The 17,376-nt window shown below is 37.9% G+C and overlaps 1 protein-coding gene across 2 annotated transcripts in view; it reads right to left on the bottom strand.

Moving 5' to 3' along the window:
- The window catches only part of LOC133639221 (testis-expressed protein 2-like), a 42,569-nt gene that overhangs the window by 6,880 nt on the left and 18,313 nt on the right, over positions 1–17,376 (bottom strand). For both annotated transcript variants that reach the window (XM_062032379.1, XM_062032380.1), the window contains exons 4-9: positions 15,607–15,807; positions 14,012–14,333; positions 10,705–10,922; positions 8,461–8,622; positions 5,510–5,609; positions 2,949–3,063 (exon numbers count right to left, since the gene is read on the bottom strand). In XM_062032379.1, the coding sequence (XP_061888363.1) occupies positions 2,949–3,063; positions 5,510–5,609; positions 8,461–8,622; positions 10,705–10,922; positions 14,012–14,333; positions 15,607–15,807 (1,118 nt within the window). The remainder of the gene's footprint in view (positions 1–2,948; positions 3,064–5,509; positions 5,610–8,460; positions 8,623–10,704; positions 10,923–14,011; positions 14,334–15,606; positions 15,808–17,376) is intronic.

Here is a 17,376-nt window from a genome sequence, read left to right on the forward strand (position 1 = left end):
AAACTTTCACTCCTAATGGTCTATTTCTGGTTCTCAAATGAATCATACTTCACCATCAGAGCAGCCGGCGTCACCAGTATGTCGCCAAAATCGGCAATGTTGTTCAAAATCGCACAAGTCTGAGTTCCCACAGTTCTGATAGCATCCTCCAATCGTTTGTGGCAGCTTTAGGGTACTTTGAACGGCTGCCAGCATCTTCCAATTGGTCGATACCCAGAGCAATGCTTACTCCAATCAGCAAATGTCCTGTTATCATAGTTCCAAATAGGGAGTTATCTTCAACGTCCTCGACTCAAAAGGGTCGCCAGGCACACGCCACTCCTCTTCTCCCAACAGTCCCGTCAAGTCTTGTCAATTTCGTCGAGAGCCCATTTGATCAATTCCATTGTTTAGATTTAAGAGAGAGGTGCAAAAAGAGGCAACAATAAAGTTCAGACAAGACAAAAACAAAGAAGCAAGCAGGAGAGATAAGGGAGATTGAAAGGGAGCGTCCACCCTCCATGAGTGCCAGTGAGAAAGATCAATAAAACAGATCAGATCAGTTCAATTGATTTTCTAAATTTGTAACCTCATCAATCAGGTATAAGTGTCAAACTAAATTATTTCGATAATGTGTCTTACTAGCACTGAAATATGAATATCTCTTGGACTAATACAGTAACTGTATTGCACTTTAAACACAACTGAAAAGGCATGTACTGAAATACTGTATTGTGGTTGCACATGTGGTCATCTTTCTCTATTAACCTTTCTTTTTTGATTGTTAGATTTAGTTAGTCATTGTATGTCTTAAGGTGCAATTGTTTATTTGATCTACCTCGTTGTTGTGGTCTGATACATGCATGTTTGCACAAGTACGCACACACACACAAACAGAAACAGACTGTAATATTTTGCTGCCAAATGACAGGTTGGCATGTAGTGCTAATGCATGCTAGGTTTGCTTCCTGAGACTACCGTAGCTTAGTTGGCGATTATTCTGTTCACTTAAGGAAGACAGGCGGTTCTCTATAACTACTTGTAGCACCACTACTGCCCAAAATATTTATTGCCACACGATGTACATTTCAATGTGTATTTGGCCACTTAGAAATAAACCGTGATTGCAACCTGGTGTGTCCCGATACAACTTTTTCACTTTCGATTCGATACTGGTATTGGATCTTTGAGTGTTGGCAGATACCAATGTAGCGGTGGGCGATAGATAGTTTGTACGATGTATCTTTTTTATATTTTTAAACAAGACATGAATTAAGAAAATATCGTAATATTGATATAATTAATTTCACGTTAAAATGACTAAACGCCGCTTATTTGTTACGTTCCTTGTTGTCCCCCGCTCCCCTCCACGGGCTACTAAACCCCTCCCCTTCCTCCTTCCAAGACGTGCTTGCACGTATAAACACATCCATGATTGGTTAGTTGTTTACTATGATGAGTCACGATTGGTTGACATTAGGCCAATCAGAGGCAACATAGGGCGGGTCATGTAACCAGGAAGGGAAATCACAACATCCATCCATCCATTTTCTACCGCTTGTCCCTTTCGGGGTCGCGGGGGGTGCTGGAGCCTATCTCAGCTGCATTCGGGCGGAAGGCGGGGTACACCCTGGACAAGTCGCCACCTCATCACAGGGCCAACACAGATAGACAGACAACATTCACACACTAGGGCCTATTTAGTGTTGCCAATCAACCTATCACCAGGTGCATGTCTTTGGAGGTGGGAGGAAGCCGGAGTACCCGGAGGGAACCCACGCAGTCACGGGGAGAACATGCAAACTCCACACAGAAAGATCCCGAGCCCGGGATTGAACGCAGGACTACTCAGGACCTTCGTATTGTGGGGCAGATGCACTAACCCCTCTGCCACCGTGCTGCCGGAATGGAAAACACCTATCAAAATCATTAAATTAAGGGTTTGACGTAGTAAGTTCAATGATCCAGACATGTTTGCAAGTAATGCAACTATAATTATTTTGATACAAATTTAGACTGCAATATTGTTCAATTAAGGACACTTATTTTGTATATCTAGCTTGTGTGCTTAGCTGTTGTGTACAGTAGCTGCTAGCACCTAGCCTATACATACATGTATACTTATTGTAAATTACTTCATTAAAAGATCAAAATTGTGTGATTAATGGAGGACATTCAGATGTTAACTGGCTGACCTATTTTGTACAAGTAAACACGCTGCAGGTCTGCTTGTTTTCGATATCTGCTTTTTTTACTGATATCGGACCAAATATCTGATATCAACATTGGATCGGGTCACACCACCAAATGGCCAATACATGTATAACACTTAATGGTATTTATATGAAATGAAACAACCCAATCCAGACAGGTAGATGAAAATAGATAATTGTTACAGAACTTAGACTTCCTTTTATTGTCATTCAAATTTGAACTTTACAGTACAGATAAGAACAAAATTTTGTAGCATTAGTTTGTTGTAATGCAGGATAAACGAGCAATAAGGTGCAGACATAAATAAATAGATTACTGTACAGATAAATATATTGCACTTTTGCATATGCATCCACGTTTATTGATGTTTGTTATATCGTCTTTATATCCCAGCGAGTTAATCCATTTTTTGGGGGGAATTGAGGGGATTATTATGATGCGTTCAAGAGTCTTATGGCCTAAGGAAAGAAGCTGTTACAGAACCTGGAGGTTCTGCTACAGAGGCTGCCAAACCTCTTTCTGGAGTCCAGCAGTGAAAACAGTCCTTGGGGTCAATCAGCACTTACCGTGACAGAAATGCATCCAAATACAAGCAGCATTAGGTAGAATCCAAGATTGTGAAAGTGAAGGAGGGACAAAGAGAAGGAAAACAAATTAAAGAGAAGCAGGTGTGCTCGGCTACGCAGAAAAGGGGGAACCATAAAACTCAAAACAACTGTGAAACTTTTTCTATGAGTGACAATTGGATTCTTTACCCATCTTCGCCTAAACTTCTTTCTCCTTCTTTGCCCAGGCGAATCAGATTCATCTTGGTTTCAAGGGTCATCAGGAAGGACCCACTGTAGGAAATGTCCAAGTCGAACCACAGACCTTTAAGACAAACAGCAGTGATAATTAGACGTGATAAGAGTACAAAGTTATGCAATCGTATACAATTTGGGAAATGGCTGGCATTTACCGTATTTATCGGACTATAAGTCGCAGTTTTTTTCATAGTTTGGCCGGGGGTGCGACTTATACTCAGGAGCGACTTATGTGTGAAATTATTAACACATTAACGTAAAATATCAAATAATATTATTTATCTCATTCACGTAAGAGACTAGACGTATAAGATTTTATGGGATTTAGCGATTAGGAGTGACAGATTGTTTGGTAAACGTATAGCATGTTCTATATGTTATAGTTATTTGAATGACTCTTACCATAATATGTTACGTTAACATACCAGGCACCTTCTCAGTTGGTTATTTATGCCTCATATAACGTATACTTATTCAGCCTGTTGTTCACTATTCTTTATTTATTTTAAATTGCCTTTCAAATGTCTATTCTTGGTGTTGGCTTTTATCAAATACATTTCCCCCAAAAATGCGACTTATACTCCAGTGCGACTTATATATGTTTTTTTCCTTCTTTATTGTGCATTTTCGGCTGGTACAACTTATACTCCGGAGTGACTTATACTCTGAAAAATACGGTATACTGTGCCTTTATTTCAGTGGTTTTCAGCACTTATACTGTAAGGTTGGACATCATTAGATTTTACAAACCGCAAAACCAGTGAAGTTGGCACGTTGTGTAAATCTTAAATAAAAACAGAATACAATGATTTGCAATTCCTTTTCAACTTATATTCAATTGAATAAACTGCAAAGACAAGATACTTAATGTTCAAACTGGAAAACTGTTATTTTTGGCAAATATTAGCTCAGTTGGAATTTGATGCCTGCAACATGTTTCAAAAAAGCTGGCACAAGTGGCAAAAAAGACTGAGAAAATTGAGGAATGCTCATCAAACACTTATTTGGAACATCCCACAGGTGAACAGGCTAATTGGGAACAGGTGGGTGCCATGATTGGGTATAAAAGCAGCTTCCATGAAATGCTCAGTCATTCACAAACAAGGATGGGGCGAGGGTCACCACTTTGTCAACAAATGTGTGAGCAAATTGTCGAACAGTTTAAGAACAACATTTCTCAACGAGCTTTTGCATGGAATTTAGGGGTTTCATCATCTTCAGTACAGTCCGTAATATCATCAAATGGTTCAGAGAATCTGGAGAAATCACTGCACATAAGCAATGATATTACGGGCCGCTGCTCCTCCACATCGAGAGGAGCCAGATGAGGTGGTTCGGGCATCTGGTCAGGATGCCACCCGAACGCCTCCCTAGGGAGATGTTTAGGGCACGTCCGACCGGTAGGAGGCCATGGGGAAGACCCAGGACACGTTGGGAAGACTATGTCTCCCGGCTGGCCTGGGAACGCCTCGGGATCCCCCGGGAGGAGCTGGACAAAGTGGCTGGGGAGAGGGAAGTCTGGGCTTCCCTGCTTAGGCTGCTGCCCCCGCGACCCGACCTCGGATAAGCGGAAGAAGATGGATGGATTGATGGATGGTTTGAGCAAAACCAAGTCAATAGAACACAATAACTATTAGTAATTTAAAATTATTTTCAAGGGATTTATTCCCAGAATGTGTAAACGTTAACTAAATAAACCCAAAAAATATGTTAAGAACATTTAATCGACCTAATCGCTTTAGTATCGCTCATGTATAATACTACACTTGGTGTTGACACCACCAATTTATGGATTGCGCCAACCTCCTAATTGTTCTTCTGGCTGCAGCAATCCCGACACACCAACAGTTGTTATATTATCCTCTCTCTAACTCTTATTAATCTACTTGGTAATTTCCTGTCAATGTCTGCTTACTCTCTGCTGTAAGTCGTTTCCATGTACACTTCCTAAACTGTACTCAACAATTATTTCTTGGTATTGTTTCAAACTAACTTTGCAGCCGGCTTAGCTATTAGCTGGCCTGCTCCTGCTTTCTCTTGGTGTGTAACATATTTAGCCTCGTCCTCCAGTGATAACTTGATTAAGATACTTAAGATACTAAGAAATGCAGTTCATTTGCCGGAATGGAGGTGATTATTTTTAACTTAGGGAGCAGCTCCACACGGTGTATGGATTAGCTGCTGACTTGTTGGCCATGGGACTAAAAATAAATACAATATTAGCCAGAGGGGATCGGCGTTTCTGATCAGCATTGAAAGGTATTAATTAGCAATGGAAATCACATACATTTTCACAAAAATCGGCTGATACAGATCGGTGGCCGATCGATCGGCACATCCCATAAATCTTATCATAAACTAAAAAGTTAGTAAATTAGTGCTCAAACAGAAATACCTCAGTTTTTGAAATATTACCACAAAAAAACATAAAATAATGAACATTTATGTCAAAAACTGAATCACACAAAAAGGGGCGTTTCCAAAAAACTGATGTGAAATATTTTCTCTCTTGCCTTTGTAGTCAATAGAAGGACTGGATGCTCCAAGGATCTTAGGTGTGGCCACACCCATGTCCAGTTCTTTCAGTGTTAGCTCGTTCATGAAGTAAGGCAACTGAGAAAGACAGAAATTATTTTATTTTATTTTTTTCCTGAAATCTTATTTAATGATTAGTGTGTAAAATCACAGCAGTTACAAATAAAAATGACATACTACTTATACACAGCCACATCACTCCCATATTATGTTTTACCTTTTTAACCTAACCTATTTATTAACTGGAATGGACTTATGCTGAAGCGAAGTGGTAATTTGGTTTTGGCGACACCCAGTGGTCACAATAATTCAATTAGGGCTGCAACAACTAATCGATTAAAATCGATTATAAAAATAGTTGGCGATTAATTTAGTCATCGATTCGTTGGATCTATGCTATGCGCATGCGCAGAGGCAATTTTTTAACTTTTTTTATATATATATATATATATATATATATATATATATATATATATATATATATATATATATATATATATATATATATATATTTTTTTTTTTTTTAAATAAACCTTTATTCATAAACAGCAACATGTACAAACAGCTGAGAAACAATAATCAAAATAAGTATGGTGCCAGTATGCTGTTTTTTTCAATAAAATACTGGAAAGGATAGAGATGTAGTTTGTCTCTTTTATCCGGTTATTAATCGATTAATCGACAGATTAATCGATTATCAAATTAATCGTTAGTTGCAGCCCTAAATTCAATAGGTCAAGCTCATGACAGAGTAAGTTGACAATTGCCGCCTTGAAAACTTTATATCTGTTCAGCGAATGCGCAGCAGGACTGCTTGTATTGGAGCTTATATCAGAGAATTATAGATGCGAGCAAAGATAATAGATACTTGTCTTTTTGCTGATATCCGATAAAAACCCCCAATAAAGAGCAACACAATTCTTAACAGAAATAATCAGGACAACTCAAAATAATTCAATAGTCAAAACCTACACCTGCAACTACATTGAAGTGTATAATAAAGAAGTGCAATTTAATTATTGTGATCACCCCGCTCAGAGTAATTCATGACAGCTTCCACCTTTCACAATCAAAATAATTAGAACGATTAGAAATACGACACAATTGCAGTTATAAAACAGTATAAAAGTGACAGCACAAGCGCAAAGGGCAAAGCATGAATAATTAAAGTAAGTACGGGCCACCTGGGTGTTTAGGAGGGAAAGAATCAGGCCAAAGTCTAACATGGCACATGGGCGTTAATGCGAGCATGCCACTCAGCGTGGTATATTCTTCTGTATCGCCTCGACGTGGTCCCTGCCATTTCTGCGTCGGGTTTAAGCGCATGTGGTGCAATTCTTCACCAAAACTCTTGAGTCAAGTGAGCAACCATGACTCGTCGACTATTTAGGTAGTTAGCTTACTTATTTTTACGCTAGGGAAGGGCAAATAAAGACCGGCAAAGAGTGTTATTGGAGCTAGAAATAATGTTTACAAGAGTCACTTTTATTGCAAATGTTTAGCAAAGGTGGGCTGTATGACGTCACATTAAGTCGTATACACGCAGGATTTAATGTACCGTCATGGGCAAAAATATTGGCACCCCTGCATTTCTGTCAGATAATGCACCACTTCTCCCAGAAAATTGTTGAAATTACAAATGCTTTGGTATTCACATGTTTATTTCTTTTGTTTGCATTGGAACAACACAAAAAAACCTCCAAAAAAGCCAAATCTGATATTATTGAGCTGACATTGTTGTACTCTGTGTCTGCAGGTCAGCCCGAATTTGTTTGGAAGTGGATCCAGGTTCTTTATCCACAATTCTAACAATCCTTCGTTGCAGTCTTTCATTAATTTTTCTCATTCGTCCACGTCCAGGGAGGTTAGCTACAGTGCCATGGGCTTTAAACTTCTTGATGACATTGCGCACAGTAGACACAGGAACATTTAGATCTCTGGAGATGGACTTGTAGCCTTGAGATTGTTCATGCTTTTCCACAATCTTGGTTCTCAAATCTTCTGAGTGTTCTTTGCTCCTCTTTCTTTTCTCCATGCTCAGTGTGGTACACACAACACAAAGGTTCAGTCAACTTTTCTCCATTTTAACTGGCTGCAAGTGTGATTTCTATATTGCCAGCACCTGTTACTTGCTACAGGTGAGTTGAATTACAAATTGAATGAGCATTACATGCTTAGAATACAACTATTTCTTACAATATTGAAAAGGTGCCAATAATTTTTGGAGTTCTGTGTAAAATAATTTCAGATTAGGCTTTTTTTTTTAGTGTTGTTCCAATGCAAACAAAATAAGTAAACATTTGAATACCAAAGCATTTGTAATTTCAACAATTTTCAGGGAGAAGTGCTGCATTATCTGACAGAAATGCAGGGCTGCCAATATTTTTGGCCGTGACTGTATTAAAAGCCGATTAATTAATTAAAAGACTCTTGAACGCATCATAATTAAATTATCCCCTCAACTACCCCCAAAATGGATTAACTCGCTGGAATAAAAAAGACAATATAACATACATCCATAAACGTGGACGCATGTGGAAAAGTGCAATATATTTATCTGTACAGTAATCTATTTATTATTTATATATATTTATTTATTTTATATATATATTTATATATTATTTATATATATTCATTTATTTATACATGCACCTTATTGCTTTTTTATCCTGCACTACCATGAGTTTATGTAACGAAATTTCGTTCTTATCTGTGCTGTAAAGTTCAAATTTGAATGACAATAAAAAGGAAGTCTAAGTCTAAGTCTTAATCACAGCCCTAATGGTCAACGCTGTCTTAAGAGGCACACGCCACAGGATTTGGAGGAGTGAACTTTCTCGCACATGCCGTTGCCTCAACGCAGAAAAAAACAGCCTTCATAAGACACACATTTAAAAGAAAATGTAAAAATGAGGATTGATCAGCTCACCCGTATTTTGCTAAGTTTCATCTGAATTTTCTTGGAGACCACTTCAGACCAGTAAGGCTCACGCAGAAAATCCCAGAGGACTCGACCAAGAACTGCGTTCACCCAGGCAACTGGATCCTCTTCCTCCTTGAGCTGCTTGTGCACTGAGCTGGAACTTTGAAGCTATATGAAAATTGGACAAATACATTAATCAATCATTTTCCACTTGATAATGACTCAACACTATTATAAAACTCCAATACCCTTAAGATTATTCCCCACTTTCAGAGACCTGTATTTAGGGGTGTGCCGATACAATATTGATATCAGACATCGGCCTTCTTGTGTTTTAGTGAAGTCATTGATAAAAGGTTAGCATGGTAGCTATAGGCTACTAGGAACTAGCAGCAACACAACAGCTAAGTACACAAGTTAAAAGTACGTAATAAGTGTCCTTAATTGAACAATATTCCGGGCTAAAACACCCTATTTAACACTATATACAATAATTATTGTTGCATACACATACGTCTTCAAGGCAGAAGAGTATTAGAAAGTACACAGTACTTACTGCATCATAAGCTTAACTTCATAACTATTTTGGCCACAATGTATCACCAAAAACAATTACCACTCGACTTGAATTGAATTGAAGTATTTATTTCAAACCTGCACAGTACAACAACACATGTTTTTTTTTACATTTTGGCAGAGACATTTATGCAAGGCTTGAAAAGAGGTTGGATGAAGCAGATGCTTATAATATCCCAACCCCTCTCACTCATTCCACATTTAACATAAACAATATAATACAAGAACAATAATATACAAACAAAAACAAGAAAAACTCCTGTACACTATACAATACAATAGTACCACTGTTACTATGAGACAAGACAAGACGAGATCACACACACACACACACACACACACACACACACACACACACACACACACACACACACACACACACACACACACACACACACACACACACACACACACACACACACACACACACACACACACACACACACACACACACACACACACAATACACCTCTCTCCCATCGCTCTGTGCTGAGGGCATCACTCTCTTTCCTCCTCGTACTTCTTCAGTACTTCTTTTTTAAACGGTGTTTTAAATTGAATCATGTTAGAACACGTTTTTAACTCGTCCCTTAAGTTGTTCCACAGACTGACTCCACACACTGAAATGCAGATTGATTTTAAAGTTGTTCTAAATTTAGGCAAATATAATTTGTTTCCTCCTCTTAGACTGTAACTATGGTGAGCATATCTATCCTGGAATAGGTTCTGTATATTGGATGGTAGAGAGTTTTGGGATGCCCTAAACATAATTTGAGCAGTTTTAAAGCTGATCACATCGTGCAGTTTAAGTTGCTTTAACTCCATAAATAGTGGATTTGAATGATGTCTGTAGTGAACATTGGACACAATTCCAATGGCCTTTTTCTGTACAGTGACTGAAGGCTGTAGATGGGATTTATAACAATTTCCCCAGACTTCCACACAATAGTTTAAATATGACATAATAAATGAATACAATACAATAACAGCAGAGCAATGGTGTTCAATAAATGACATGATCTCCTCATCATTCCAACACATTTAGCAACTATTGTCCTCAGGTAACTTATATGAGGCTTCCATGAGATATTTTCATCTATTACCACTCCTAAGAATGAATTTTGTTGAACATATTCTATTGGTGCATCATCAAAAACAATCCTGATGGGTTTATTACTTTTGGGATTGCTAAAAAAACATGATTTTGGTCTTCTTTAAATTCAGAGACAATTTGTTCGTATTAAACCAAGTTTTTAACTTTATCATCTTCAACTGAAAGACAGCATAGGTCAGTCAGCTAAAAATCAATTGTTTATTTTTGTCAGACCTGCCATTGTTCTCTGTTTGAGTCATTTCACTTGATCAAGTATTCTCTAACATTCCACACTAAAAAATAAAAGCATGTACTATGATTCCTGCTTATTTTGAATTGGATTAATAGTGGTATCGGCCAATACTCAAGGCTTTAACATTGTTATCAAATCGAAAGTGAAAAAGTTGTTTTGAGACATCCCCCTTACCACTATACTTACAATTTTGTTGTTTGACTTTCAACGCCATACATTTTAACACATTATAGTGATATACTGAACATAGGAGAGAGACAGAGAGAGAGAGAGAGGAGAGAAAAACTTTCAATAAACACTTTAATGGAAGTAATGGAATATCTGGTACCTTTTTGTCAGTTCCGGGGCTGCTCTGGGGACTGCTAAGCTCAGAGTTGCTAACAGGGGAGGTGACTGCTTCTTGTTTTGGCAATAATGAAGCCATATAGACACTATAGTCCAACAGCTTGGCCTTGTCACTGTCTGCGGTTGGAGAGTCTTTTGTCATAGGTGCCAGGGCATCATCCAGACTGCTACGGCTACTGCCGCAACTGGGAGAGCTCGGAGCTTTGGACAATAACAAATATGAGAACAGGGTGAGGAATGAAATTCTTGACTTGAAAGAGTTTTTTCAGTCCCTCTAAACCAGTGACTCTTAAACTGTGGTACACCGTGACGTACCACTAGTCACTCGGTTTCAGTCGATCTCCTCAATGATTGGTCAAAAGGCACTCACATGACAACAGAGTGCCATGACTACTATCACCTTAGAGTTCCGCGTAAATTTTTCGCCGTGTATATATGCAGGGCTCAAATTTAACCACGGCAACCGCGGCACCTTGTCACTCGCCGTAATGCCCTAAAAAAACGACCAGCATCTGCGGCAAGAACATGCCGTGATCGCCCTTGACTTTTTACTTGTCAATGAACTAGGGATGTAACGGTTAACGGTATAATAATAATTACCGATAAAATTCCCAACGGTTAGTAATACCGTCTAATTTTTTATTTACGGAAAAAACGTCATTTATTGAGGCATTTTAGGCAAAACAGAATCAGGCGCATGCGCACTTGCGTTGTTTGGCTTGATTATCATGGCGGACTAACTACACAGACTTTGCTCCGGAGATTTCCCGTCGGAGTAAACGGAGCCAAGCGCTTGGTTTAACGTCATTTTCCCTCACTTCTCGGCATGCGTTTAAGAGTGCACTGCTGTGTTTAGATGGCGACAGGTGTGGACAATATTGTAGACAGACGCACTTGTCCCCACACTAAAAATATACAGCGAAGGAGAAAATCTATTTGATGTTGCTTTTATTGTCTCAATCCATCAGCTGCTGTGACTTAGAGTTAATGAGGTGAAGAAACATGCAGCAGGCGATGTGTCGAGAATGTTGTCACAACTTGTTTATAAAGTATTTAGTTTGTTTACCAGGATACTCACTCCTCCTTTATTTAACTGCAAACTGTATCAGTGTTCAAATAACATCAATACTGGCTAAAATGATTTGTCATCTCATCGAACTGAACGAAGGCTGTGAAGATTGTGTATTCGATGTGAGAGGTATCACTCCTCTTTATTTTTGTTGGCCAAACTCTTGTACTGAACCATTACAAGGCGTTGGAGAAGAACAAAGCTTGTGTATTAGACTTCCTCTTCATTAGCCAAACTGCTTAGTGTTTTATTTCGATATCAAAAAGTAAACACCATGTTTTTTTTTCATGTTACAAAGGTATTACTTTAAAAACCATTCATGTGACACAGCATTTTGTTAATGTTTTATTGTGTATAGTTAATTATTATACGATCAATTTCTGCTGAAACTCTTAATGGATCTGTTCCGATAAAGCATCTACGTGTACATACTTAAAAAAAATTCATAATAAAAAAATACCTCCCTCTATCAAACTGTAAAAATAGAGATAAAGTCCTCATGTAATGACAAAAAGCTGACAAGTTGTTATTATTAATGAATAAAACAAAAAACATATTTGTCTTTAGAAATATAGATAACATTTATCTATAGCCTTATTATTAGACATTACAAATTACATGATGGTATTACGTTCACACCCCAAAACTGCTTTACCTAACAATCAGTTATTATGATTTCAATATTGATAATAATCTTAATTATTACTTTGACCATAATTGACAGCCCTAGATCTCATCTATGAACACTATTTCTATCTAAATGGGCAACACTAAATTGGCCCTAGTGTGTGAATGTGAGTGTGAATGTTGTCTATCTGTATTGGCCCTGCGATGAGGTGGGGACTTGTCCAGGGTGTACCCCGTGTTCCGCCCGAATGCTGCTGAGATAGGCTCCAGCACCCCCCGCGATCGCGAAAAGAACAAGCAATAGAAAATGGATGGATGGATAGACAAAAAGTGCAGTTCAGTCTTATGGCCATCAGGTGCCATGTGTCTCAAAATTATATATATATGCATGCATGCCTTGGAGCCCTTGCCTCGAAAGAAAATAATGTTTGCCTTGGTGCCATAAAATATGAGCCCTCCTTTATGACAACACTTGCCTTGACCTTAAAAAGTTAAAATTTGATGCCTGCATTTGTTGAGAACATTTGGTGAACTGTTGAGCACAATCCATAGAGATTATTTTTTTTGGCAAATGACTGATGAGAGATTAAAATTACACGTCAAACGTTTACTTGGTGTAAACATAGATGTAAAGACATAGGTCAAGGAACACCTTTGGCTATGTTCACAAGGTATGGTATGATACCTGATTCATGTATTTAAAAAAAAACTAATTTTTTTTAAACCTCTCTTTTTATGTAGCCGTTTACATTTTCAAAAAAAAAAAAAGCAATTTATATGTATGTCTAACGTGAACAAAATGCGTTGGTGAGCTGACCCGCATGCGGAAATGATGTCATAACATCACACATGCTGCATTGAGTCTAAAGAAGTAAACATGGCTTCAATTCTAGTAGTTCTCAGTGTCTCTGCTGCATTTGTGGCAATTTCAAGGATTATGTTCAACAGGAGTCAACATTTGTCAACCAAATTATTTGGCGTTAGAGATTAAGGAGAAGGAGGATTGCAGTTTGCTTTGTCTGCTCCGAGGAGCATGTGGGTGAGCAGTCGTAGCCTGGAGTGGTGGGACGTTGACATTAGTTTAAAACTTCATATATCGCCTGTTTTCTGCTCATTCGTCCACTATTCATTTTCAAGACCGTCTATTTTGGCAAAGAACTATGACCTCTATTGTTTTTTGATTAGTATAGGTCGGATGAATGTGACATGGTCATTCAGACTGCAGTCGCATCATTCAGACTGCAGTCGCATCACATACATATCAGAAGTACGGTATATCCACATAAGAAAGATGCCTGGGTCAGATTTAAAAAAATCTAAATTGTACTGGTCACGTTGACGTGTAAACATTAGATTACATGTCACATATGGGCAAACAAATTGGAATTGATCTGCAGTGTAAACATAGCCTTTGAGTGCTGTCGTGCCTGTTTGAGTGCTACTTAGAAGAAATTTGATTGGACAAAATTGCAAGGTTGCGCATTCTTTGCGGAAATGTATCTACAGTACGTAATTAGCGTGACATCGCAAAATCCTGTGGGGTCTGCTGAGATGTGTTTTGAGGGGAAAAAAAAATACAATCATCTTTACTCACCACTTTGAGTCGCTGCAGGATTTGCAACTTTTTTCAAATCCTCCTTGAGATTTGAAGCTGAAATAAACCTCTGGAACCACTCCTCCTTCTCTCTCCCAGTTCTTCCAAACAGATAGAGAGTTAGGTCTCTATTTGAAGAGGTTGAGCGGGCTGGCTCTTGAGCGCCTCCTGGTCCTTCACTTTTGTTCTTTGCTGTAAAGCCCTTGCTGGCCTCCCCTTCAGCCTTGGATATGAAATCATCTTGTTTTCCAAGCTTAATACAGATGGGGTACTTTTTGTTCCATATTCTTTTCCTGGCCAGGCCCTGAGGCACGAGACATACCTTGAAGATAGTTTGAAAGAAAGATGAGATTCTCATTAGATTTGGTTTACATTTTCAGACATGCATGTATTCCCCCCCCCCCACTAAATTGCATATTGGGTTTAAAATAACTACTGCTGTATTTCCTAAAATAGTGGCCATGGGTATTTTTGTTTGAATGAACAGAGTACAATGTATTGATTGGAATAAGTCATGAGTGGCTTTTGTAAGGGTAAAATGAGAAACCCTGAAATTAGTCATTGCTCGCACGGAAACAAAACAAAAGCGTTGATTGTTTTCAAAAAAATATTGTCCACTTTACAGCGTACAAGGAAATATCCCTGCCCACACCAAAACACTTAAAACGACACAAAACAATGCACTCTCTTGAATGGATAGTGTGGCAATCCTACCCAGGAAGAATACACTGTATATGTTAGGGGTTTTAAACTCAATTTATCTGGGGGCCGCTGGAGGTAGTGGCTGCACAAAGTATTCACATCAGAATCACGGGATTACATTTTTAACTACTTTTATGGTGCTGAGCTATGATAGACCTTAAAGGAGCCCTTATTATACAAAAAAAAGTTTATTACCAATTGCCTGTTGCTGTGTATTTGAGATCTGCATAACATTTGAAATCAAACCATGGAGGCATGGTGGAGATATTTATGAAACAATCTTGCCTTCCTTCATACATCCTCCAAACGAGTCGTATGTAAATCACAAGTTTGGACCCCAGTGTTTTAAGTTTGCTAGCAAGGTTAAACATGTCAATGCAAGGATCCGCCAATGTGTCAACAGGGGCTTAAGTTATTCTAAAACAAATCAGGACTACTCTATTGTTTTTAGGAATTTGATGCAAAAAAATGTCCCTCAATTTTTTAACTGAACTCGGGGGCAGGCATTGTGTCATTTCTGGGTCGGATTTGGCCCACGAGCCATCAATGGGCACGTTTAAAGCAACAACACCGTTTCAGACGTACTGATTTACTCAAGCTCCTTGTTTACCTACTTGTTAATGTATTTAGTAGCCAGGTGTATCGCTGTGTACGTCTGTCTTATAACTACGACCGCTACATACAGTGTCAATGAAGCATCCAAGGGAAAACAGGAGTTTAGACGAGGAGATTCATTTTTACAAGCGATGACACACCCAGTGACCAATCAATGTATTACATCTATCAAAAATGGGGTCATAATTCAAGAGCATATATCTCAACACTAAAAATATAAACTTATAAAACTGTGATAACTTTGTTTTTTAGAGGAAACAAGTAATTCATTAACATACTTTGCTATTAGCTAAATCGTAAATCTTCTGACTGATGTACGTGACATCAGGTTTTGACTCGCTGTGCGTGGCACGCCGTGCGATATTGTGGTTGGGTTTAGACAGGCGAATGATGGAGCCCTCCAGGCGAACAAACACAGAGTGCGTCAATGTGGCATGGTAGGTTTCAGGGTCGTAGTTTATCATCTCATTCATCCAGCCCTAAGAAAGAAGAACATTTTACATTAGTAATTGGATGTCTGAATGGGAGATGTCAATTTAATATTATACAAAAATTGTTTTACAAAAATATTTTTAAGACAATTTTCTATAGAAATACAATTGGTATTTTATCCCCTGCTGATGTTTTAGGTCTACCCTATCAAAGATATGAACGATTCAAAACTTTTATACTATGTTCATTGTAGATCAACAAAGAAAAAACTGAATTAAAAAAATTGTCAGAAAAAAATTAAGATAATACTAATTATTTTATTAATAATTTGTATTTGGTTCAATAACAGACAAATCTGACTAGGAACTTGGGAGAGAAACACTTTTTGGAAAGCATTGGAGTCACAAGTTTATTGCAGTTAATATATACATATACATACATATGTACATATATATTATATACATATGTATATTATATACACATATATACATATGTTTACATACGTATATATACAGATGTATACAAACATTTATACGCACGCATGCACATGCACACACACACACTTCACCCAATATATACAAATGCTAATACTAACAAGCGAACGCTAAATCTGATTGTCGTTGTGAGCTAAACACTGACATTTAATCTTTAAGTATTGTAATTATTTACTTGCTTGACCCTCATGAACTCAATATTTACTGAAGGGACGACTATCTGACTGTGTTCTACACTCCAGACAAAAGCCTCACTTTTCATGTAAAATTTGGTACACTTTGTTTTTAAATCATATCGTTTTGTATCGTATTGGTTTGTATTTTATTTACTTACACTTTAGTAAAATACATCTGACTTAATATTGTCTGTTTATTTAAATGGAAATAATGTGGAAATATACTGAACCACTCCTCCACCCCTCAAAAGTCTGATTTTCACAGACTACCCTGAACTGTGAAGTGCGATGGAAACACAAACTACACATATCTCCAAAAAGTTATAGTTTAGGGAATATAACATGCCAGAACTGTTGGTGTAAATAAGGCCTGATTGTCTTTGTGACTGCAGCCCCAGCTTCCTTGATACAACTATCAACCTCCTCCTGTGTAATTCAAATAATTTCACCAACTGTGGTCTCTTTCTCACCAAGCTTTTTGCTGATGGCCTTTGAGCTAATTCCAGTCTTAAGCAGGTCTACAACTTTGTGCCCGAGGTCAACACTTTGGAGATGTGTAAGACTGTTTATGTGACTTTTATTCATGTCCCAAATTTAGATTAGGAGTACTTTTGTAAAAAGACTGGGTTATTGTGTGTGTTTGGTGAATACAAAACCAGTCTATAAGGGTCTGAATGCTTGCTGGTTAGTAGTGGATGGAATTCTAATTTACCACATTAAAATACAATTTCATATAACATTTATCTGATGTAATTTTTTTGTAGATATTTGTTCCCATTCTCTCTCTCTGTTACAATGAACCTAATATAACAACTTTGGACTTTGTAAATCTGTTTTAATGAGGAAAGAGTAAATCATCAGTGGATTAAATACTGATATCCCCATGCTATGCGTTAATCCCCATAATCAGTCATGAGAGACATTGAACAACATGTATTGTTTCGAT

This window comes from Entelurus aequoreus, linkage group LG22, assembly GCF_033978785.1.
Source record: "Entelurus aequoreus isolate RoL-2023_Sb linkage group LG22, RoL_Eaeq_v1.1, whole genome shotgun sequence".
Lineage (NCBI taxonomy): Eukaryota > Metazoa > Chordata > Actinopteri > Syngnathiformes > Syngnathidae > Entelurus > Entelurus aequoreus.